The 24,083-nt window shown below is 43.0% G+C and overlaps 1 protein-coding gene across 1 annotated transcript in view; it reads left to right on the top strand.

Moving 5' to 3' along the window:
* Positions 1–24,083, top strand: part of mtmr9 (myotubularin related protein 9) — a 76,446-nt gene that overhangs the window by 35,097 nt on the left and 17,266 nt on the right. The window contains exons 5-8 of the mRNA XM_033021370.1: positions 8,680–8,897; positions 10,333–10,494; positions 11,656–11,797; positions 17,442–17,662. Of these exons, the coding sequence (XP_032877261.1) occupies positions 8,680–8,897; positions 10,333–10,494; positions 11,656–11,797; positions 17,442–17,662 (743 nt within the window). The remainder of the gene's footprint in view (positions 1–8,679; positions 8,898–10,332; positions 10,495–11,655; positions 11,798–17,441; positions 17,663–24,083) is intronic.

Consider the following 24,083-nt stretch of genomic DNA (forward strand, 5'->3'; position numbering starts at 1 on the left):
CAGCATCTATGGAACGAAGGAAATAGGCAACGTTTCAGGCCGAAACGTTGCCTACTTCCTTCGCTCCATAGATGCTGCTGCACCCGCTGAGTTTCTCCAGCATTATTGTGTACCTTCGATTTTCCAGCATCTGCAGTTCCTTCTTAAACACAAATGCACCGAGTTCCTCCAGCATTTCGTGTTTTGCTCAGTATTCCAGCATCCGCTGTCTCCCGCGTCTCCAATAAAACAAAACTACTGTCAAAAGGGTGAAGAATAGGGGCAGAGATAGATACATTCCTGATTAGTGCGGCTGTCAGGAGGTTATGGGGAGAAGGCAAGAGAATGTGGTTGAGAGGGAGAGATAGATCAGCCGCGATTGAATGGCGGAGTGGACTTAATGGACCGAATGGCCTAATTTTGCTCCTATAACTAACAAAGATAGTAATTGTTAGGGAAATGTAGTTATTAAAGACGAGGGGGAGCAGAAATGGGCAGTCTGGGATGGCTCGCGAGATACTTGCATAGAGGCACAAAAGTTAAAGAAAGGGCAGATAAACAGAGAGGGGGGGGGGGGGGGGGGACTTCCCTCAGTGCCCATCTGTTACCATTAATTGGACAGTTCGGTCTGTGAAACGCAACACGCCAGCCCCGACATCCAGCCCGGTGGTCAGTCCTTTGAAGATAGACACCAGTTGCTTGGAGCAACTCAGCCGGACAGGCAGCAACTCTGGAGAGAAGGAACGGGTGGCGTTTCGGGTCGAGAGCCTTCTTCAGACTGAGGTCAATCAGGAGTCCCAGCCAACAGGACAATCGCCCGCTGCACAGTCTCGGAGCTTCCACTACGAAAACGGTGCCTACATTTGAGCACTTATGTAACTGAACCATCCTAACACCAACCACAGAGCATTCCTGAACTACTACCTACCTTGTTCGAGACCCTCGGAATGGGTGACGTTTCGGGACGAGACTCTGAAGAAGGGTCTCGAACCGAAACGTCACACATTCCTTCTCTCCAGAGATGCTGCCCGTCCCGCTGTGTTGCTCCAGCATTTCGTGTCTATCTTCCGTATGCTCTGTGATGGTCATCTCGGAGTCAAGTGGCAACTCTGGTCTGTAGATGATCATTAATATATATTTACAATATATATTAATGATCTGGATGAGGGAATTGAAGGCAATATCTCCAAGTTTGCGGATGACACTAAGCTGGGGGGCAGTGTTAGCTGTGAGGAGGATGCTAGGAGACTGCAAGGTGACTTGGATAGGCTGGGTGAGTGGGCAAATGTTTGGCAGATGCAGTATAATGTGGATAAATGTGAGGTTATCCATTTTGGTGGCAAAAACAGGAAAGCAGACTATTATCTAAATGGTGGCCGACTAGGAAAAGGGGAGATGCAGCGAGACCTGGGTGTCATGGTACACCAGTCATTGAAAGTGGGCATGCAGGTGCAGCAGGCAGTGAAGAAAGCGAATGGTATGTTAGCTTTCATAGCAAAAGGATTTGAGTATAGGAGCAGGGAGGTTCTACTGCAGTTGTACAGGGTCTTGGTGAGACCACACCTGGAGTATTGCGTACAGTTTTGGTCTCCAAATCTGAGGAAGGACATTATTGCCACAGAGGGAGTGCAGAGAAGGTTCACCAGACTGATTCCTGGGATGTCAGGACTGTCTTATGAAGAAAGACTGGATAGACTTGGTTTATACTCTCTAGAATTTAGGAGATTGAGAGGGGATCTTATAGAAACTTACAAAATTCTTAAGGGGTTGGACAGGCTAGATGCAGGAAGATTGCTCCCGATGTTGGGGAAGTCCAGGACAAGGGGTCACAGCGTAAGGATAAGGGGGAAATCCTTTAAAACTGAGATGAGAAGAACTTTTTTCACACAGAGAGTGGTGAATCTCTGGAACTCCCTGCCACAGAGGGTAGTCGAGGCCAGTTCATTGGCTATATTTAAGAGGGAGTTAGATGTGGCCCTTGTGGCTAAGGGGATCAGAGGGTATGGAGAGAAGGCAGGTACGGGATACTGAGTTGGATGATCAGCCATGATCATATTAAATGGCGGTGCAGGCTCGAAGGGCCGAATGGCCTACTCCTGCACCTAATTTCTATGTTTCTATGTTTCTATGTAGACACGAGGAACTGCAGACGCAGGAATCACGAGCAAAACACAGAGCGTTGGACGAGCCTGACCCTTTGATTTCCTCCATCACTTTGTGTTGAAGTCAGGTCTGGACATTGCTTGGCTCAGTCTCAGGCGCCGGCTAACTAGGAAGGTCGAGTCAAAGTCCAGCACTAACACTCAAGAAATAACGTTTGCGGCCTGATGTTCCCAATATTTAATTGAAATCATTAATAAAGTAAATAAATAGATACCGGTCTAATCAGTATCTACGGGATTGGACAGGCTAAATGCAGGAAGAATGTTCCCGATGTTGGGGGAGTCCAGAACCAGGGTCCCAGTTTTACAGTCTACCGTGGGAACTCTTTAACTCAGTAAAGTAAAGTAAAGTAGCCTTTATTGTCATATCAGCGCACAGGCAGCAGTTGATTGTTGCTCTATTCAGTTTCCCAGGGGGTCGGGACGGGACTGGAGTTGGGAGGGAAAGGTGGGGGAGTCGAGGGAGAGGAGGGGGAGACAGATGGGGGTGTCTTCATTTACTGGCGGCGGATGTCTGTCACTGAAACAGGCAGGTGAGATTTCACATCCACCTTGTGTGTGCCTCTCTCTCTCTCTCTCTCCCTCCCTCCCTCTTACACAGGCTGAGAGACTCTGCCTCTGTGAGTGTACGTCTCTTTCTCCCCCTCTCCCACACACAGTAAGACCGAGGTACTGTGCTCAGTCCATCTGTGTCTCCCACATACACAGTAAAACATGTCTCCAAATGAGCCAATTCAACCAAGGGAGGATATTTATAGTGTGTGAAAAAAAAGTGACATCATTTGTGCCACGTGATGATTTAACTACACTTCACAATGTTCATTCAAGATTTAACGGGAAAGCTCGGGAGACGGACAAGTCATTCGCACAAATAACAGAAATGCCGAGTACCGTGGGAACTCTTTATCTACCCCCCCGTTATATCGTGTGATATCGTGCTAGACCACGACCACTTCACTCTGGTTACATCTTGCGTCAAGTCGCCCCGTGAAAAAGCCCCATTAGCTTGCTGAAGTTCCAAGATGTGAAATTGCCTCCCTGAACCTCCCTGTCTTTGTTCTCCTTTTAATCTTGTTTTAAGCCGACCAAGCTGTAGGTCTGCATTCTTAAATATCTTGTGTAAAAATAAAAAATAAAAATGCGGAAGTACAAAGCAGGTCAGCCAACATTTCTAGACCGAGAAACTGGGATCATTTAACTTCAGTCTATCATCACAGCCATGAATAATTGAAGGTCAAATATTTTGGGCTACTGAGGGTGGTGAAGGGTGGAGAAAACAATGTCTGTGTATGCAGACCAATTGTTTAATAATTGAGCAATTTCCTATTTCCTGTCATTGATTTTTAGATTTGGATTTTATCAAGAATACTGAAATATATTTAACCAAAACTGTTTACATTTCATGTGATTTTAACATCTGATTACTAGATTCCTTTTGATTTCAGCAGATTAAAGAAATTAGATGATTATCATGGTGTCATTGTCTTTAAAATGCATTTAAGAGAACAAAATACAGTTTGCATCGCAATTATGAAAATAATGCTGCTTAAATGTCAGAATATAAAAAATACTGTTTAATGCTACACTGAATATTTTCATTGTAATTACACACACTGCATATCTACATAATTACATGTTAAGCTCTTTAGCTCGGGGCCCAAATCCATTTTGGCATGCTGAAATTGGCAGGAATTGATAGATGCATGTTTGAAATTTGAAAATAGATTCACCATCACAGCAAAGCAATGTTGTACTGTAATTACTAAGTGCAATCATTACAGAATAATTAGCTACATTAAAATTATCGTTAAAATATAATATTTTAAAAGTCTACTTCTTGAAGGCACTTTTGTGACATCTCTTCACCAGGTTTATTGTGACATGTTTGATTACAGTGAGGATTGCATCAACTTGACAGGATAATAATTGGTGGAATGCATAGGAAGGAACTGCAGATGCTGGTTTAAACCAAAGATAGACACAAAATGCTGGAGTAACTCAGCGGGACAGGCAGCATCTCTGGAGAGAAGGAATGGGTGAAGTTTCAGGTCGAGAAGGGTCACAACTTATTGTATCTATCTTTGATAATTGATGGAAGTATCTGATAATGTCTATCTGATGTAAATGCCCTTTGTCTCCTTGGAAGCTTAATTTTCAAGCGCATGGTTACATTTGCCAAGTTTGCAATATTAAATTCTCAGCTAAAAATAAATAATACATGGTGAAAGATGAAACAGCTAGACATATTTAAGTTGATAACAGCCAAGATCCTGCATCACAATCAAGCTTGACATGAGAGCTCCACCTTTGCTCCCCAGCAGGTACATCGTCCCCCTAGTCCCTGCCTTTTACCCCATCAGCCGTCGCATACAACACATAATTCTCTGACATTTTCGCCACATCCAACAGGATCCCACCACTAGTTACATCTTCCCATCTCAACCCCTTTCGGCCTTCCGCAGAGACCGCTCCCTCCGCAAACACTCTGGTTAACTCATCCCTTCCCAACCCCTCCCAGGTACCTTCTGCAACTGCAGGAGATGCAACACCTGTCCCTCCCTATACCTCCTCCCTCTACTCCATCCAGCGACCCCGGCAGTCCTTTCGGGTTAGGCAGAGGTTTACTTGCACCTCCTCCAACCTCATCTACTACATCTGATGTTCAAGATTTGGACTCTTGAACATCGGCGAGACCAAACGTAGACTGGGCGATCGTTTCACTGAACACCTTCGCTCAGTCCGCCTGGACCTACCTGATCTCTCGGTTGCTAAACACTAATTCCCATTCCCACACTGACCTTTCTGTCCTAGGCATCCTCCATTGTGAGAGTGAGGCCAAACGTGAATTGGAGGAACAGCATCATATTTTGCTTGGGCAACTTGCAACCCAGGGGTATGAATATTGATTTCTCTAACTTCAAGAATCCCCTGCATTCCCACTCTCTCCATCCCTTCCCCCACCCAAGTCACACCAGCTTTTCGTTCTCACCTAGCAAACATAGAAACATGGAAAGTAGGTGCAGGAGTAGACCATTCGACCCTTCGAGCCTGCACCGCCATTCAATATGATCATGGCTGATCGTCCAATCATCGAACAGTCGCCTGTTTCCTTTATCATTGTTACTTTTTTGCATATCTTTCATTTATTTGTTCTATATTTCTTGACATCATCGTCTACATCTCTCGTTCCCTTTCCCATGAATTTCAGTCTGAAGAAAGGTCTCAACACGAAATGTCACCCATTCCTTCTCTCCAGAGATGCTGCATGTCCCGCTGAGTTGCTCCAGCATCTTGTCTATCTTTGGCTGTTGGGAAAATGCTGTTCCTGAACCTGAATGTTACAGTTTTGAGGCTCCTGTTCCTCCTGATGGCAGGGGTGAAATTAATGTAACCAGGGTGGTGTGGATCTCTGATGATACTGGCTGCTTTTTTGAGACAGCGACCCCTATAAATCCCTTAGATGGTGGGTAGGTCAGAACCCGTGGTGGACTGGGCTGTTTTACCAGAAATGGGTGAAAACAAGTTGTGGTGAATTATGAGGTTAACGTTTAAACTCATCAGAGTTACCTGTCCAAGATAATATTGTATTCCATGATGGCGTTCATCGTGGAAATAGTTATGTGTAAGAAGGAACTGCAGATGCTGGTTTAAAACCGAAGATAGACACAAAAAGCTGGAGTAACTCAGCGGGGCAGGCAGCATCTCTGGGGAGAAGGAATGCGTGACGTTTCGGGTCAAGATCCTTCTTCAGGCAGCATCTCTGGAGAGAAGGAATGGGTGACGTTTCGGGTCGAGACCCGAAATGTCACCCATTCCTTCTTTCCAGAGATGCTGCCTGTCCCGCTGAGTTACTCCAGCTTTTTGTGCCCATCTTTGGAAATAGTTAGGCAGCTTTCAGTGGAATGAGTACAAGAATAGCATCGCAGTTGATTGTGCAAGTCTTTAGGTGAAGGAACTTAGAATGCTGAGCTAATTGGATGTGGGTATGCAGATGTAATTTAGTCCCCATTTTAAAGTCACACAATGTCATTTTAATATTTCTCCACCATGGATGGGAGGTGTTTTGTGGGAGAGGAGATGGACTGAGAGAAATGGGAGCTGAGGGTAAAAATGTGAATTGGTGAAAGGAGATGCAAAAATTGAAGGGCAGGGAAAGGCAGGGGAAAAGTAAACTGGTGGCTAAATCAGCGAAGATAGGAATGGACTATCTGGTTATGGTGCTGGTCATCTCTGCCGCAATAGCTGATTATCTTTTGTGAATGAGGGAGTGATATGTTTATGCGATTTTGAATGAATGATACTTTATTGTCACATGTACCCAAGTACAGTGAAATGATTTGTTTTGCATACAACCTAGGCAGTACACAAGTGTCCTGACGTGTTGGCGCTGACAAAGTTACAAAAGTACTGAACAGTTCTACAGTATCTACTGTCAGCCGCTGCACATAGCAGCAGGCCTCTCCCACTCCGCCAATTCCCCACCCCACCCCCTCTTCCCCCATTGCTCTCGCCAGTCTACCTTTCTCTCGGTCCCTCCTCGCACTCGATGGCGCTATAGTTTTCTTACAAATGTGATTTAGAGTTTGGTGAAACTCGTGTTTGAGATTCAGTATTGAAAGTTGATTTAGTTTTTCAGGTGGAAAGTGACCATTTGAGTTTTGTGTAACATAAAACCCAGTTTTCATTTTTCAACTGAGGATAGGTCTGAATAATATGCATCCAAATGATATCTGTTGTATTCGCTCGAGTGGGAGATTGTCCTGGAGCTAAAACTATTGGGTATTTTGAGCAACAGTTGACAGGGGCATTCCTGGGTCATGTGCAGCAATTTGTTCTGCTTCATTGGGATCGGATCAGTTACACTCAAAGTACAGAATCAACTAATATTCAGCTGTGTTTGAGAAATGTGAAACAAAGGAGGGTTGTTTGCTAATCCACATTTACCAAGTACAGCTAAATTGGATCTGTTATCCCAAAGACCTACCTTTGCAATAATGTGAGAGAAGATGGCTTTATAGCCTCCTCAAACTGCTGATTCCAAAAAAAAATAATTGATTGTACATTAATAGTTAATGAAATTTCTGGGAATAGAAATTTAAGAAAATAGGTTTTGAGACGATTGCTTAGTTTTTAGCAGCATGGTTTTAGCTAAATGGTGAAAATCTAACCACCATGAAAAGATGCCTGAATATAGGGTTTATATCCGGTTCAAGCAAGGAGCAGCCTAGCATAAGGAAAATAGCAGATTGATATGTTCTGAGCCCAGCAATGTGACAAGCTGCGAGCTGAACATCAGTGGTTGACAAGTTTGCTGGAGCAGTGGCCAACGGAAATGACAATCGTCACAGTGTGGAAGAACAGTTATTTAAACGCTGCTGAGTGACAGGGGGTCAACATTTTGTTTTTCAGTTTCATGTAGGATGTTCTTCCTATCTTAAGTATTTTGGGGTGGAGTGTCCGTTAGTGGACAGTGAACTTTGCTCATTTCTGAGAGGCGGTATGATTTGGCCAAAGAGATCAATATGCCGATGTTTTCTTCAGTTGTTTGCACAAACACACAATAGAAGCAAGAGGGAAAATAACATATCTGTTCAGTTAATTTGTAAGCATACTACTTGAAAATGTGTTGCCTGTGTTGGTGTTCCCTCGTGTTTACTTTGGGTGCTTTTTTTGGATATCTATCTGGATAAAAAGAGCCATCATACTTAAATTGATTGCTGGTAGGAAATTGGGCAGAAAGCTGCGGGGGGAAGCCGCTGAGCCGGTCCCACACGGTCAAATTCAAGACCAGGGTGTACAGCAGCCTGCAGGGGGTAGTTGCCGAGCCAGTTTGCCATGGCTGAATGCGAAACCCGGCGGACTGCCAGCTGCCTGCTCATCGGACCCAGCGGTTGGTGACCTGGAAGGAGGAGCATGCCAAGCCGGCCGTCTGCTCAACCTCGAAAAACCAGAGAATGGAGCCGGTGATGACGACGTGAGCAAGGCCGGTAGGAGAGGTACTGATATGTGGCCTACCACACCATCAAGATCCACTGTTGGAGGCTCCCCAGTGAACAAAGGTGGATGGGAGAGGAGACAACGGCAGTTCGCTGGTCGATCTAGATGTCCAAGGGAAGGTGATGGCTGGAGACCCCCCGACAGCCTTAGTATTGCCTGGAACAATCACCACTCTTAACAACTAGAGTGTGGACTGGACCTTAACTGGTGCTAAAACATGGCAACTCTTGCATGCGAGTGCAGTAGACTATTTTGGAACAATTTGCTAATCGTGGAATTACTCCCGTGATTGGCAATGCAGTCAACAAGGCAGATTGCAACTCCCATTCACTGGGCAGTTTTAATCAAGGTCAACAGCGAGCTTCAATGATACCGACTATAAAATCCTGTCATTATGTAATTTAATGCGTGAGCAGGCAAAACAAAACTTTAACAATTGATTCAAATTCACAACGTTACTTTTGATTGATGGTCTTAAAATATTATTTATGCAACCATAACCATTTTTTCAATTTACTATTTAATGATGAACCATTTTTAGGTAATGATGTATAGTGCGCAACCACTGACTGGAACCAATGGAAGAAGGTGTAAGGAAGATGAAAGATTGATTAATGCCACTCTACGGCCTGGGAAACGTGGTTATATAATTGACACCAGATCGATTACTGCTGCTCAGCAAGCCAGAGCCAAAGGAGGTGGCTTTGAGCAGGAAGCACACTATCCTCAGTGGAGACGAATTCACAAGTCCATTGAGAGGTCAGTAAAAAGCACAACTATTCAATTCATATTGATTTTTATAAGCATTTGTTCGTGCTCTATGATATGCAGAAGGATATTTTTTGGGGGGGGACTTTGTGGCTAACAAGCTTAAAATTGCAAGCTTGCAATTGAATTTAAATGTTTAATTATATCAATTCCTTTGGTTAGATTTCTCTGTAAAGAACCACGAAATAAAACATTGCTTTCTGAGCTCCACAAACCAGGATCCACTTGTGAATTGTAATGAAAGAAAAATATGTAATCAAAACAAAACAACAACCTGCTTCATTCCATGTACAGTGCATTCAGAAAGTATTCAGAACCCTTCACTTTTTCAACATTTTGTTACGTTACAGCCTTATTTGAAAATGAATTAAATTCTTTTTTTTTATCATCAATCTACACACAATACTCCAGAATGAAGCAAAAACAGGTCTTTAGAAATTTTTGCAAAGTAATTAAAAAGAAATAACTGAAATATCACATTTACATAAGTATTCAGACCGTTTGCTATGACACTCAAAATTGAGCAAAATTGTCCGTAGATCTCCAAGGCAGGATTGTGTCGAGAGACAGATCTGGGGAAGGGTATAAAAAATTTCTGCAGCCTTGCAGGTCCTATGGAGCACAGTGGCCTCCGTCATTCTTAAATGGAAGAACTTTGGAACCACCAGGACTCTTCATAGAGCTGGCCGCCCGGCCAAACTTGGTCAGGGAGGTGACCAAGAACCCGATGGTCACTCTGACAGAGCTCCAGAGTTCCTCTGTGGAGATGGGAGAACCTTCCAAAAGGACAACTATATCTGCAGCACTCCACCAATCAGGCCTTTATGGTAGAATGGCCAGACGGAAGCCACTCCTCAGTAAAAGGCACATGACAGCCCGCTTGGAGTTTGCCAAAAGGCACCTAAAGGACTCTCAGACCATGAGAAACAAGATTCTCTGGTCTGATTAAACCAAGATTGAACTCTGGCCTGAATGCCAAGCGCCACGTTTGGAGGAAACAAGGCACTGCTCATCACCTAGCCACTGGCAAAACTATACTGCATGTATCTGTCAGAGGATGGTGATGGTTAGAAATAAAATATATATATACAAAAATAAAAGGTAGACACAAATTGCTGGAGTAACTCAGCAGGACAGGCAGCAACTCTGGAGAGAAGGAATGGATGATGTTTTGGGTCGAGACCCTTCGTCAGTCTGAAAGGTGGAAATTTTAATGTCTACAAATTTATACGGTAACTGCTTTGTAGTGGTAAATATTACAGTATTGTCTTGCACAAAAAATGACTAGTGTAGTTAATTAATTTTGTGATGTTGATTGCTTTCAGATCGTTGTGTAAAAATACTTTGTTACACAGATCCATCAGTATTGTTATATATACAAAGTGTATGAAATTTGCATGTTGTATGTTTTATTTATTTTAATCAGGTACCACATTCTTCAGGAAAGTTTAATCAAACTGGTTGAAGCTTCTAATGACCAATCTCACAATATGGATAGGTGGCTGAGCAAATTGGAGGCTTCCAGCTGGTTGAGCCACATAAAAGAAATATTAACCACTGCTTGCCTAGCTGCACAGTGTGTTGACAGGTAAGAACTTGTTTCAAACTGCACATCATGCTGGGAACTACTCTTGGGCAAACCTATCTAGTTAATTGATTTTGTATTTAGAGACATTAATATTCTTGAATCCATTTCCATAACCTTTTCATATCTCATTTTTAATAGGAACTACTCAGAGGATATTTAGGAAAAAAAATTCCTTCAAGGATTTCTGTTCATATGGCATTGTGGTCATTTATTTCCTCTCCCCCTATATTAATGGACTGTTAGATACACACAAAATGCTGTAGTAACTCAGCGGTTCAGGCAGCATCTCTGGAGAAAAGGAATAGGTGACGTTTGCGACCCTTCTTCAGACTGCTAATTCATTTTTTCCTCTATTCTTCCTAATAATAAATACTGCTTCTGTGCTAATTTATTTTTTGTGCAACTGCCTTTTCAGCAATGCTCTTTTCTATTACCCACTCCATTGTCAATGAATATTTTGTCATTTGCAAAGCTTTTAGTTATGCACTCTGTATGTTCCTTTTACTAACTAAACTAAACAACACCTCATATTCTATCTCGGTATGTTGCAACTTTCCAGACAATATTAGGTATTCTACATATGATCCATTTCTACCTGCCATCCTTTTTCCTTTTCCTCCTTTACAATCTGGTCTGTCTCTTCTTCAGCAACTAATTACACAGCCATAGTAACTTGACCATATTCCACCTGCCTTCACTGTTTCTTGATTTCACCCATTTTGCTGCTGTCTAAATAAACTTATTTCTCTTTCTCAGGTCAGAGCATCCATCCCCACCTCCCTCCTACTAAAATTAATGTGCATCTCTATTTTCTAGTTCTGCGAAAGCCAGAGATGCAAAATATTAAAATACATGTTCATACTCCTAAATTTGTTGAGCATTTCATAAACTGTGTAGGCCACACAATATTTAATGACATTATGATTTGAGTTTATAAAATACAATGTTGAAACTCAATTTTGTACGGGATTAGTACTATTAGTATTATAGTACTAGTATCATACAATTTAACAACAGAAACGTAATTTATTTGCACTGCAAGAAGCTTTATACCAATAATAGTTAATAATTCAGTGCTTTTTAGGATCAGTAAATGTAGATCCGTAGTATTCAACGTTATGCTTTTCTTTCCAAACATTCATTGTGTTCCTCTCGTTTTAGGGAAGGTGCATCTGTATTGGTTCATGGCAGTGAAGGGATCGACTCCACTTTGCAAGTTACCTCTCTTGCTCGCATCATCCTAGATCCACAATCAAGAACAATTAATGGATTTGAGGCATTAATTGAGCGTGAATGGTTGCAGGTATAATGGATCTAATTTGGCTGCTTGCGCTAATGGAATTGCATCATTTAAAAAAGATTAAATATAATTAGCATTTTTGTCATTGAGTGGGTTACAGAAAAGAAGTTAGAAAAAATAATTATATTTAGTACTTATCCACATTGAGGAAAAGATTTGCAGGTACAAAATATAATGTCTACTAGACTAAGTGGGACCCGTTGGGTCCCATGTTCACACAGGAGGGCTGGTCCCCCGACGCAATGTTCCACCTCTCCACCAATTCCACCTCTCCACCAATTACTTCAACCCAAACAACCATTAGCAGTGCATTTTTACTTCAACCCAAACAACCATTTGCAGTGCATTTTTACTTCAACCCAAACAACCATTTGCAGTGCATTTTTACTTCAAACCAACCATATTTTCATTTTCAAACCACATTAAGGGCACTCACAGTTGAGTAGACATGTGTTCAGTGTTATTCAGAGCTCAGAGACGTGACCCTCTGGCTTCCTCCATCTTGCAGAGACTGAGTGAGGCACACCACTTCCTGGTTTTATAGTCCCTCCCCCTCCCTCCAGCAGGGGCAGCAGAGAGAATGGCTAATTAAAGAAAAAACATAAATATCTCTCTGATTTGTCATCGATGGGAAAAATCATCTGGTCCCGGAAGGCGGAGGGGGGCTCTGAGCGAGGTGGCCAAAAATGACGGCCGTAGGCGTTCTCTCGGAAATCGCAGCACAGTGGGCCAAAAGCGGTCAAGATCAGACTTTTAGTAATATAGATAATCTGATTGGAGAAAGCTTGAAATGTGTTTGTCGATAACACACTCATCCACTCATTTCTTTGAATTTGGGGATAACGGTGGCATATTCATTCAGGTCTGATGATGAAACCTTGAACGTCGTCTGATTCAAAACAGTCCCATAACTGCTCCTCTGCCTCGCCTTACCAGTTCTTTGTGATCCTTTTCATCAGTGCCTCACACTTCAGTCTCCACACAGGAAGCAGCAGCCCGACCAGGTGGTCAGAAGTGAGGGCGTGGGCAGGGCCAGCCTTAAGCCGATTGGACCGATTGCTCCCAATTGGGCCTGGCGCCAATGGGGGGCCCCGCGCTAATTTTCCGTATTTCGTACGGAAATACGAATTTGCGTTGCTAAATACAATTTTTTTTTGTTTGTATTTTTTGTTTAAACATTATCTAATACGGATTTTTATTTTAATTTTTAAACGAACATGGATAAAAACCACTGCACCGGCCATCAGACAAAAACGATGTGTTAACTAGTAGCACGTTAACAGCCAGTAGTTAACACGTCGTTATACAATGTGTCATCAATTAATCGATCCACATTCCTCAGTAAATGTAATTGTGTTTTGACCAAGTATTCATGACGCCCTGTGAATTTTATTCAAAGGAACGCAACGTCATTAATACTTGGTCAAAACACAATTACACTGAGAATGTAGACCGATGCATTGACGACATTGAGAATTTCTTAAAACTCATCATCATGGTTGAGGGCTCAGACCGCGAGTTTCTTCTTGGTGTGCAGGTTAGTCATTCAGCTACCGACCCACGTTGTGTGTCTCTCTCGTTCTGTCGCCTCGGCATTCCCGGAATCATTGAAGTTTTGCAGTGACGGCTGCATCTGCGGTTCCTTTCTGTTGGGGGGGGGGGGGGGGGGGGGTCGTCATTGACTTTTGTTGCCAAGGTTTTAGAGTAAAGCATAACTCACTTCCTCAATGTGCTGGACAAAACTAGAAGGTGCATTGCCCTGCACTGTTTCACAGACCTCCAATTCAAATCTCGCACGACAAACCTTCGCGGCACGGTGGCGCAGCGGCACAGTGGCTGCCTCACCGGTGCTGTCTGTATGGAGTTTATACGTTCTCCTCGTGACCTGCATTGGTTTTCTCCGAGATCTTCCGTTTCCTCCCGCTCGCCAAAGACGTACAGGTTGTAGATTAAGTGGCTTGGTACAAATGTAAATTGTCACTAGTGTGTGTGGGATAGTGTTTATGTGCGGGGATTGCTGGTCGGTGCGGACTCGGTGGGCCGAAGGGCCTGTTTCCGTGCTATATCACTAAACTAAACTTGAGCAGATAAACTATGGAAAGAAAGCAGAGCATCTTTATTGGTACATTATGACTTGATGGGGATTTCAAGTCCAGCACGAGATACCTTCAAGAATGGAGCATGCATTTCTATCAGTCATAGAAACAGAAACATAGGAAATAGGTGCAGGAGTAGGCCATTCGACCCTTCGAGCCAGCACTGCCATTCTTTATGATCATGGCTGATCATCTAAAATCAGTATCCTCGTTCCTGCTTTCTCCCCATATCCCTTGATTCCGTTAGCCCTAAGAGCTAAATCTAACTCTCTCTTGAAAACATCCAGTGAATTGGCCACCACTGCCTTCTGTGGCAGAGAATTGCACAGATTCACAACTCTGTGGGTGAAAAGGTGTTTCCTCATCTCAGTCCTAAATGGCCTACCTCCTTATTCTTAAACTGTGGCCCCTTGTTCTGGACTCCCCAGTCACTCTGGGTCAAGTCCAGGTGGAGCTGACAATGTTTGCATCTTCCACTATAAATAAAAGTCAACTGAATTACGGAAGGTTAGAGAAAGAAGTGTATTGATTTCTCTTTCAATAGAAGCACGGTTGACATTTGTTACAAAGAGAAATCAACTTTTATTTCAAGTAATTTAAAAGTCACTTCATTAAACACGGGGACAAGCAGTGTGAAGATTGCTTTCTTCACTGCTTTCAGTGACACATCCATGGGCTCCACTGAACAATAATGAATATCTTCTTCATCTGACCTCAACTGAGCGTTACGACAATATTTACTTAACGAGGTCATAGATCACCTTGCAAGAAGCTCTAGCCATCACGGTTAGAGTGAAAAACTTCACTTTTTATTGAGAAGAGCTATCATCTTATGTATTGATCTCGGGTCGCTTTTCCCACTCTGGTCTCAGAGCCGGTGATTCCAACCACGGCAGCCTCCTGAATGCAGAGATGTGTGAGTTTTCTGAGTCCAATGTGACGATACAATTGAGTCTGGTTTAGGTTTTTAGTTCAGAGTCAATGCCCAAGGCTGACCAAACATCTTAAACAGTCAGATACAGTGAGAAATCATGTGAAATATTCACCAAATTATATTTAAATTAATGTACCTGCATGTTATACTGTTTAGTTTGGAGATGCAGCGCAGATAGTCCACTGAGTTCGCACCAACCAGCGATTTTATTATTTTCTTATTTGTCAATTTGTGCCCGATTATTTGGTGGCCAATCAACCGCTGTCTCTAAGGGCATTGTGTCCAATCACATAATGCAGTTTAATGGTAATTAGCAGCTACGGTAAAGGTTGGAAGCCAGCGGAGCTACTGACAGTCAAACAGGAGTGAGCAGGAGAGATTCAGACAGTGTATAATCCATAGCACTTTAGTGTACAATTTCATAACATATACTAAATAGCAGGGCTGACAGACCTCGGCTGGGAACCTGGGGCTCACTAAAATTGTTCCCAATTGGGCCCCGCGCCTCCTAAGGCCGGCCCTGGGCGTGGGATGAAGCATTTGCCATTCAGAATGAAAGCATTGCAGCGGTTGATTATGTTGGGTCCTCTTCTATTGATGGTAGTTGGACAGGTACTTCAGGCTAGCCTGGTTGAAGACCTCAGCGATGATGGGGAAGGTGATGGGGTATGATGTTTTGTGCGTGTTGATTGAGCAGCATAATTCCTCAAGTGCTAGCTTGATATCTGCCTGAGGTGGGATGTAAATTGCAGTCAGGATGACATCGGAGAACTTTGTCAGTAGGAGGACCTGTTGGCACTTCACTGTCAGTTTCAGGTCATGGGGGCTGGCATGGGACAAGACCTTGCAACATCCAAGTACCACAAAGAGTTCATCATGAATTGGGTACTTTTCCTTTTTCTGACATTGGTGAGTGGATAAGCCCTCAGGCTGGAGCATCATATCTAGAGACATGGGAGTGAGCCACTTCTCTGTGAAACATAGTACACAGCAGTTCCTCATGTCCCTCTGATCCAGCTGTCTTGCTCTTGATCTTCTATCTTGTTCACTGGTGATTGTACATTGACCTGAAGGATGCTAGGGAAATTAGGGATTTGGTTGTCATGATCCCTAGCACTTTAGGCCTCCCCGGTGATCACATTTTCTAGCACAATGGAGCTCTTACCATTGCTTCCACTTCTTGTCCCTAATGCAGAAGAGTTAGATCTGTCAGGTCACTAAAGTATTTAAACGGCTTAAAAGCCCATTTCCTACTGCTGTTGGTCTGGCTGCTGATTTCAGGTTTGAAAGGTCAAAATTCGAGTATAGGGTGATTTCACGAAAGGTCACTGGAGCGTAAATCCCCACTCACGTGACCGAAAATTTTAACTGGGGGACAAGCGTCACTTCCGGTACATGTTAGTGGATGGGAAAACACGCACTTTCACACCCGTTAAAAACATCGAAAACGGCCCGTTTTTGAGCTGCAATTAAGTGAGCCAGTCGGGGTGACCGTGAGGCACAGCTACCTAAATTTACAGTCCAAAAAAAAGATAGAAACTAAGGTAAATTCAAGAGGGAGCTGAAGGGGCAAAATAAGCGGAAGTGCTAGCGGACATTTGCCGTGGAGATTTAAAGATCCAAAATATCGGGAATTATCGCGTTTGCTCGCTGCATTTCATCAAAAGTGGCATTATTGACTTTGTTATCTTTATTCATTTGTTAGATGAAAAGTATTAAAAGTTAGAAATCCGTCAGTAAAATTGCAAAATCGCCCATGGTTCTCGGGTGGGTTTTAACATGCAAAATGAACACGCTTCTGAAGCTCCATTTACCATTTAAATAATCGTAAACTCTCAATGCGTTTGGAAATCAATTTTACTCGGATGCAAGCTAAGGAATGGGATAATTCTCAGCTGTTGGACAAAATCAGGACATTTTATTATTTGCCAGAATATATTTCTCAATGTTTCTTGTTTAAAGCCTGCCCAATCACCCAAACTACTTAGATGAAAAATAAATAAGTAGTTTGGGTGATTGTGCAGGCTTTAAACAAGAAACATTGAGAAATATATTCTGGCAAATAATAAAATCTCCTGATTTTGTCCAACAGCTGAGAATTATCCCATTGCCACTTTTGATGAAATGCAGCGAGCAAACGCGATAATTCCCGATATTTTGGATCTTTAAATCTCCACGAAAAATGTCCGCTAGCACTTCTGCTTATTTTGCCCCTTCAGCTCCCTCTTGTATTTACCTTAGTTTCTATCTTTTTTTTGGACTGTAAATTTAGGTAGCTGTTCCTCACGGTCACCCCGACTGGCTCACTTAATTGCAGCTCAAAAACGGGCCGTTTTCGATGTTTTTAACGGGTGTGAAAGTGCGTGTTTTCCCATCCACTAACATGTACCGGAAGTGACGCTTGTCCCCCAGTTAAAATTTTCGGTCACGTGAGTGGGGATTTACGCTCCAGTGACCTTTCGTGAAATCACCCTATACAAGTATTCGAGTATTCCTGCATGCTGCCTGCAAAATGTCATCTCACCTCTGACTGTCTTGTCATTATCACCTTTTGTATTGTATGGAGCATTTTTTTAACTGTTGAAAAAATTGTGTCTAACTTGCTTATGTATTGCAGGCTGGCCATCCATTCCAGCAGCGCTGTGCTCAGTCAGCCTATTCTAATTCCAAGCAGAAAAATGAAGCACCTACATTTCTCCTCTTTTTGGATTGCTGCTGGCAGATCCAGCACCAATTTCCATGTTCATTTGAGTTTAATGAACAGTTTCTAATCGTGTTGTTTGAACATGCTTATGCCTCTCAATTTGGGACCTTCTTGGGAAATAATGAAAATGAAAGGTGAGAGATTTTGTTGTATTTTAGATCGTGATGTCAGAATACCATTGCAGTTTAATATTCGGACTATAATATAATAATAAATTTATTTGTATTGCACTTTTCATACAATTGAATGCAACCCAAAGTGCTTTTCACAAAACACAGGTCTAAACAAAAATACAATTTATAACAGTGACATAGACAGTTAATAACATAAAAATTTAATAACAGATTTATATAAAAATATAAAATAAAAAATAAGCTCAACCACGGCTTAATCTCTGTATTGCTTTCTGAGCCATGGGATAAATAAGATCAGAAAACTGAATGTGTAGCTCGGTGGTATGAGAGATGTGTTTAATTCATGGGGCACTCAAATGCAGTGATTTAAAAGGGACGTGTTACAATGGAGGGACTTTATTCCAGATTGTGACCAAGTGAATCGACAAGGCCTGTTGATAAACCAAATAGTTGGTCTCTCTCTTTTTTCAACTCATGGATATGTCGTAACAATAATGTTGATATGTGAAAGTCCTTCGAGAGAATAATAGGATTTTCCGCAACGACGCTCACTGGGATGTTTTGTTTAATTTCCGGATCATTAGCAGTGATTTAAAATCCCAGCTCAAGCTTTGGCCATTCTCTGTCTGGCCTACAGAGAAACTCTGGTCCATTGATGCTTGGTGCTTAAGAAGCGATCTGCTGTTAGTCCTCTGGAAGCTTCATCCGCAGGATTTTCCTTTATGTTAACATATTTCCATTGTGAAACATTAGTAGCTCCCAATACAAAAGTGATTCTGTTTGCTACAAATGTCAAAACACTTTTGTTCTCATTGTTGAAGTATTTAAGCACCGCAGTACTATCAGTCCAGAAGATAGATTCTTCCAGTTGAAGCTGTAGTTCTTTTTGCAGAAATATGTCTTCTTTAACAGCTAAGACTGCGGCAGTAAATTCCATTCTGGGAATTTTCATTTGCTTCAATGGTGCCACTCTGGCCTTTCCCATTAAGAATGCAACATGTACTTCTTTGTTATCATTTTCTACTTAGATAGGAAACAGCACCGTAGCCACTTTCATTGGCATCTGAGAAATGATGCAACTGTGCACTTCTGATCTTACCAAAGCTTGTAGGCTTCATGCACCGATCCACTTTGAACTCTGAGATCTTGTTAAGATCTGACAACCATTCTGGCCATCGTTGAGAGGAAGTTTGCGTTATACTTTCATCCCATTCAAGTTTTTCCTTACACAGATCCTGCAAAATCAACTTGGCTGGCAGTGTAAACGGTGCTAGAAATCCCAAAGGGTCGTAAACTGAACCAATCACGGATAGGATACCCCTTCGAGTACATGGTCACTCTTGAATCGAGATTCTGAACTTGAACACATCTGTTTCAACGCACCAGTGCAGTCCCAATGCTCCCTGGTCTCCTTGGCTCTATCATCTGGTGGAATGCTTTCCAATACAACACGGCTGTTGCTGAGCCACTTGGAAAGCGTGAATCCTCCCTTAATTGCACAGGGAAGTCAGATGTTTTACCATTTGAATTGCTTCCTGCTCCGTAGACATGGATTTTAAGCAATCATCCACATAGAAATTATTCTTCACAGTGGTTATCACTTCTTCTGGAAAGTGAGCTTTATTGTCCTCTGCAGTCTTCTTTAATGCAAAGTTCACACAACTTGACGATGACACTGCTCCAAAGAGATGTACCTTCATTCGGTATTCAATGAGATCTTGTTGTGCATCACCATCAGGCCACCAGAAGAATCGCAAGTAGTCAATGTGTTTTCTGATACTTTGACTTGATGAAGCATCGCTTTAATATCAGCCGTCAAAGCAACCGGTTCTTGTCAGAATTTAATAAGTTTCTAGACCTCACTATCTCCATCACAGGTAACAGACTACTGGCCGACATCTACTACAAACCCTCTTCCCACCTTGCTTCCTGTAAGGACTCTATCCCCTACTCCCAATTCCTCCGTCTACGCCGCATCTGCACCCAGGATGAGGTGTTCCAAACCAGGGCAACGGAGATGTCCTCATTCTTTAGTGAATGGGGGTTCTCCTCTTCGACTATAAATGAGGCTCTCCCCAGGGTCTCTTCTATATCCCGTAGCTCCGCTCCCCCCCCCCCCCCCCCCCTCCCCTCATCCCCCTGCTCGTAACAAGGACAGAGTTCCCCTTGTCCTCACCTTCCACCTCACCAGCCGTCACATACAACAGACATTTTCGCCATCTCCAACGGGATCCCACCACTGGCCACATCTTCGAATCTTCTCCCCTTTTGGCTTTCCGCAGAGACCGCTCCCTCCTTAACACCCTGACCAATTCGTCCCTTCCCACCCAAACCGCCCCCTCTCCTGGTACTTTCCCTTGCAATCGCAGGAAATGCTACACTTGTCACTTTACCTCCCCCTCGACTCCATCCTAGGACCCAAGCAGTCTTTCCAGGTGAAGCAGAGGTTCACCTGCACCTCCTCCAACCTCATCTATTGCATCCGCTGTTCTAGGTGTCAACTGCCCTACATCGGTGAGACCAAGCACAGGCTGGCCAATTGCTTCGCCCAACACCTCCGCTCAGTTCGCATTAACCAACCTGATCTCCGCTCAGCACTTCAACTCCCCCCCTCCCATTCCGAATCCGACCTTTCTGTCCTGGGCCTCCTCCATTGCCAGAGTGAGTCCCACTGCAAATTGGAGGAGCAGCACCTCATATTTCGCTTGGGCAGTTTACACCCCAGTTTGCACAGTCAAAGACCACCCTCAAGGTCCCTTTCTTCAAGTGATACAGCCCATGGTGCGGAATGTACCAAAGCTCTCCATCACTTCGATTCAGCTGGTCTGTTAGTACCATTTCAGCATAATCATTGTCAATAATATCCTTTAGGAAAGATGTATATATTCCTCATGAAATTTCGTATTCTTGCCAAACTTGCGTTTCAGATTCTGAGTGCATTGCTCTGCCATATGACGATTATTCGGCAGACTAACGCTTTCTTGTTTGAAAGGTAAGTCCAGACAATAGTGTCCATCTATCATCTTTACTGAGTAGTTCATAATATCCAAGAACTTTAACTCTTCCCTGGGCATTTCTTCAGATTCCTTACTGGTACTTTCATTGAAGTCATGATTATACTGCTTCATCAACAGCTTTTCTAATTTACCAGTAGATATTTGATTAACAGCAGCGGTAGGGTAGTTCTTCTGGTTCCTGCTTTCGTTGTTCCATCTCAAGGAGACACATCCTAGTAGGGTTTTCACAGCAAACGGTCCAACCTCTTAGCTCCTCACAGTCTGTATAGGTTCCAATGCATTCAAAGCATTCCTTCTGATAAGTAGGTCGATACGAGAATTTATTTTAGGTATCTTGACATCCTTCAAGTAAGCCCATTGTTTCAAGTCCTCATGTCTGGGTATATTTTGATGACAAACAGGCATGGTCCCATGTAAAGACCTTAGATATTGGTATAAAATTGTCTTCATCCAGACTAGATATTACTATACTTGTAATGTAATGACTATCGCAGGATTTCTCCTCATTCATGGTATGCAATAGAATCTTAACCTCTTCTCCTGTAATGTCCAGCCTTCTCATCAAGCTTTCTGTACGAAAGGTAGCCCAACTTCCATGATCCAAAAATGCATATGATTGATCTGATAATTATGGGAACTTTAGAGAGTGGTTGTTGCAATAGAATTTTAAGGATTGAAAGAGATCAATTGTATCTGATATTAGGCCCAAATCTAAGAAACAAATGATGAAGGCATGAATGTTTATTGGTTATGGTAGACAGGAAACCACATGAAAATATGACTCTCGACAGGGAATAGTAATAGCTGAATGTTTAAAATTTAATTACAAGTTATGTACCCCTTAGGCACAAATCCACCGGGTAAATTTGTCGGTACACAAAAAAGCTGGAGAAACTCAGCGGGTGCATTTGTTTGCCTGTCGCTGTTGAGAAGATAAAGATAAACCAATAAAATAGAAGATGCAGGAATTTGAAACAAAAATAGAAATGCTGAAGGAGCAGCCAGTGGAGCAGCCAAAAGATGGCACTGGATCAAAAGAAAAAGCTAATAATATTGTCAAAACGTCTGGTTGACTAGTGTCAGTATAATCTTGCGAGACCAAGGAACTGATTGTTGACTTAAGGAAGTGAAAGCTGATGGACCACGCACTTGTTTTCATTGGCTGGACGGTGGTGGGGAGATTAAACTATTCGTGTTCCTGGGGCGTGCACATCTGTGATCTGTCTTGTACACAACAGATTGATGCAATCATCAACGCATCTTCTTAGAAGATTGAGGAAATTTGGTGTGTCACTGAATATTCTTTTGAAGTAATGTGGTGGATTGCATACTGACTTGTTGCATCATGGCCTGGTTGGGTAATTCGACCGCCAAAGAATGAAGGATGTTACAGAAAGTGCTGAAACACCCAAGAATGAAGGGAGTTACAAAAAGTCCATCACTTTTTGACCTTTCCACCATTGAAGACTTCCACAGGAACCACTGCCTCCAGAAAAATGCCTATATCATCAGTCACACATTCTTGTTTCACCATTACCATCAGGAAGAAACTACCATGTTCAAGAATAGCCTCCTCCCAACAATCATCAGCCTCTTGAACCACCCTAACCACAATTTTGCCTCGGCATTCCAGCAACCTGCCAAAAGAAACATTAGTTAGCTTTCATGTTAGTATCATTGGGCAAAGCTCTGAATTTTATGGTGCAAATGTGCTGGATTTTGTGATCAGCAGTGAAATAACAGCACCAATTTCTGATGTCAAGCAGAAACCCACTGTTATCTTGCACTCTGTGTGGTGTGGACATCCCTGTCTCATGTTATTAGTTTTCAAGCCTCAACTCAAAGTCCCTGACCTGCAGCAACGGCTGTGTCATCAAAGTAGCTTATCATGTAATCACATTGAAGAATTCTCATGCGTACCTGACAGAGGAGAGAGAAGGGAGTGTACATCTGCATATTGTATATTGGTATGAGAAAGTACATTTAAGTTAGAAGCTTTCTCATTTTCATTTTAAATGTCTCAATCAACAACTCCCTGGTCAAACATCTTATCATTTCTAGGTAGGTTTGGTGCTGATCTTTGGTGCATGTCTTTCAGCACTCTCCATTGAACCAGGGTGGATCTCCTGACTTGCTCAATGTTGTAGAGTGAAGGATATGATGGGCCACGAGTAGAAACATAGAGAAACATGGAAACATAGAAAACAGGTGCAGGAGGAGGCCATTCGGCCCTTCGAGCCAGCACCGCCATTCATTGTGATCATGGCTGATCGTCCGTCAATCAATAACCCATGCCTGCCTTCTCCCCATATCCCTTGATTCCACCAGCCCCTAGAGCTCTATCTAACTCTCTCTTAAATCCATCCAGTGATTTGGCCTCCACTGCCTTCTGTGGCAGGGAATTCCACAAATTCACAACTCTGGGTGAAAACGTTTTTTCTCACCTCAGTCCTAAATGGCCTCCCCTTTATTCTAAGACCGTGGCCCCTGGTTCTGGACTCGCCCAACATTGGGAACATTTTTCCTGCATCAAGCCTGTCCAGTCCTTTTATAATTTTATATGTTTCTATAAGAACACCCCTTCATCCTTCTAAACTCCAGTGAATACAAGCCTAGTCTTTTCAATCTTTCCTCATATGACAGTCCCGTCATCCCAGGAATCAATCTCGTGAACCTACGCTGCACTGCCTCAATCACAACGATGTTTTTCCTCAAATTAGTAGACCAAAACTGTACACAATACTCCAGATGTGGTCTTCCCAGAGCCCTATACAACTGCAGAAGAACCTCTCTACTCCTATACTGAAATCCTCTTGTTATGAAGGCCAACATTCCATTAGCTTTCTTCACTGCCTGCTGTACCTGCACGCCAACTTTCAGTAACCGGTGTACAAGGACCCCCAGGTCTCACTGTACCTCCCCCTTACCTAACCCCATTGAGATAATAATCTGCCCCCTTGTTTTTGCCACCAAAGTGGATAACGTCACATTTATCTATATTATACTGCATCTGCCACGCATCTGCCCACTCACCCAACCTGTCCAGGTCACCCTGCAACCTCCTAACATCCTCTTCACAGTTCATACTGCCACCCAGCTTTGTGTCAGCCGCAAACTTGCTAGTGTTGCTCCTAATTCCCTCATCCAAATCATTAATATATATGGTAAACAGTTGCAGCCCCAACACCGAGCCTTGCGGCACTCCACTCGCCACCGCCTGCCATTCTTAAAAGGACCTGTTCACTCCTGCTCTTTGCTTCCTGTCTGCCAACCGATTTTCTATCCACGTCAACACCCTACCCCCAATACCATGTGCTCTAATTTTAGTCACCAGTCTCCCATGTGGAACTTTATCAAAGGCTTTCTGAAAGTCTAGATACACTGCATCCACTGGCTCCCCTTCA

The sequence above is a fragment of the Amblyraja radiata genome, chromosome 5, assembly GCF_010909765.2.
Source record: "Amblyraja radiata isolate CabotCenter1 chromosome 5, sAmbRad1.1.pri, whole genome shotgun sequence".
NCBI lineage: Eukaryota > Metazoa > Chordata > Chondrichthyes > Rajiformes > Rajidae > Amblyraja > Amblyraja radiata.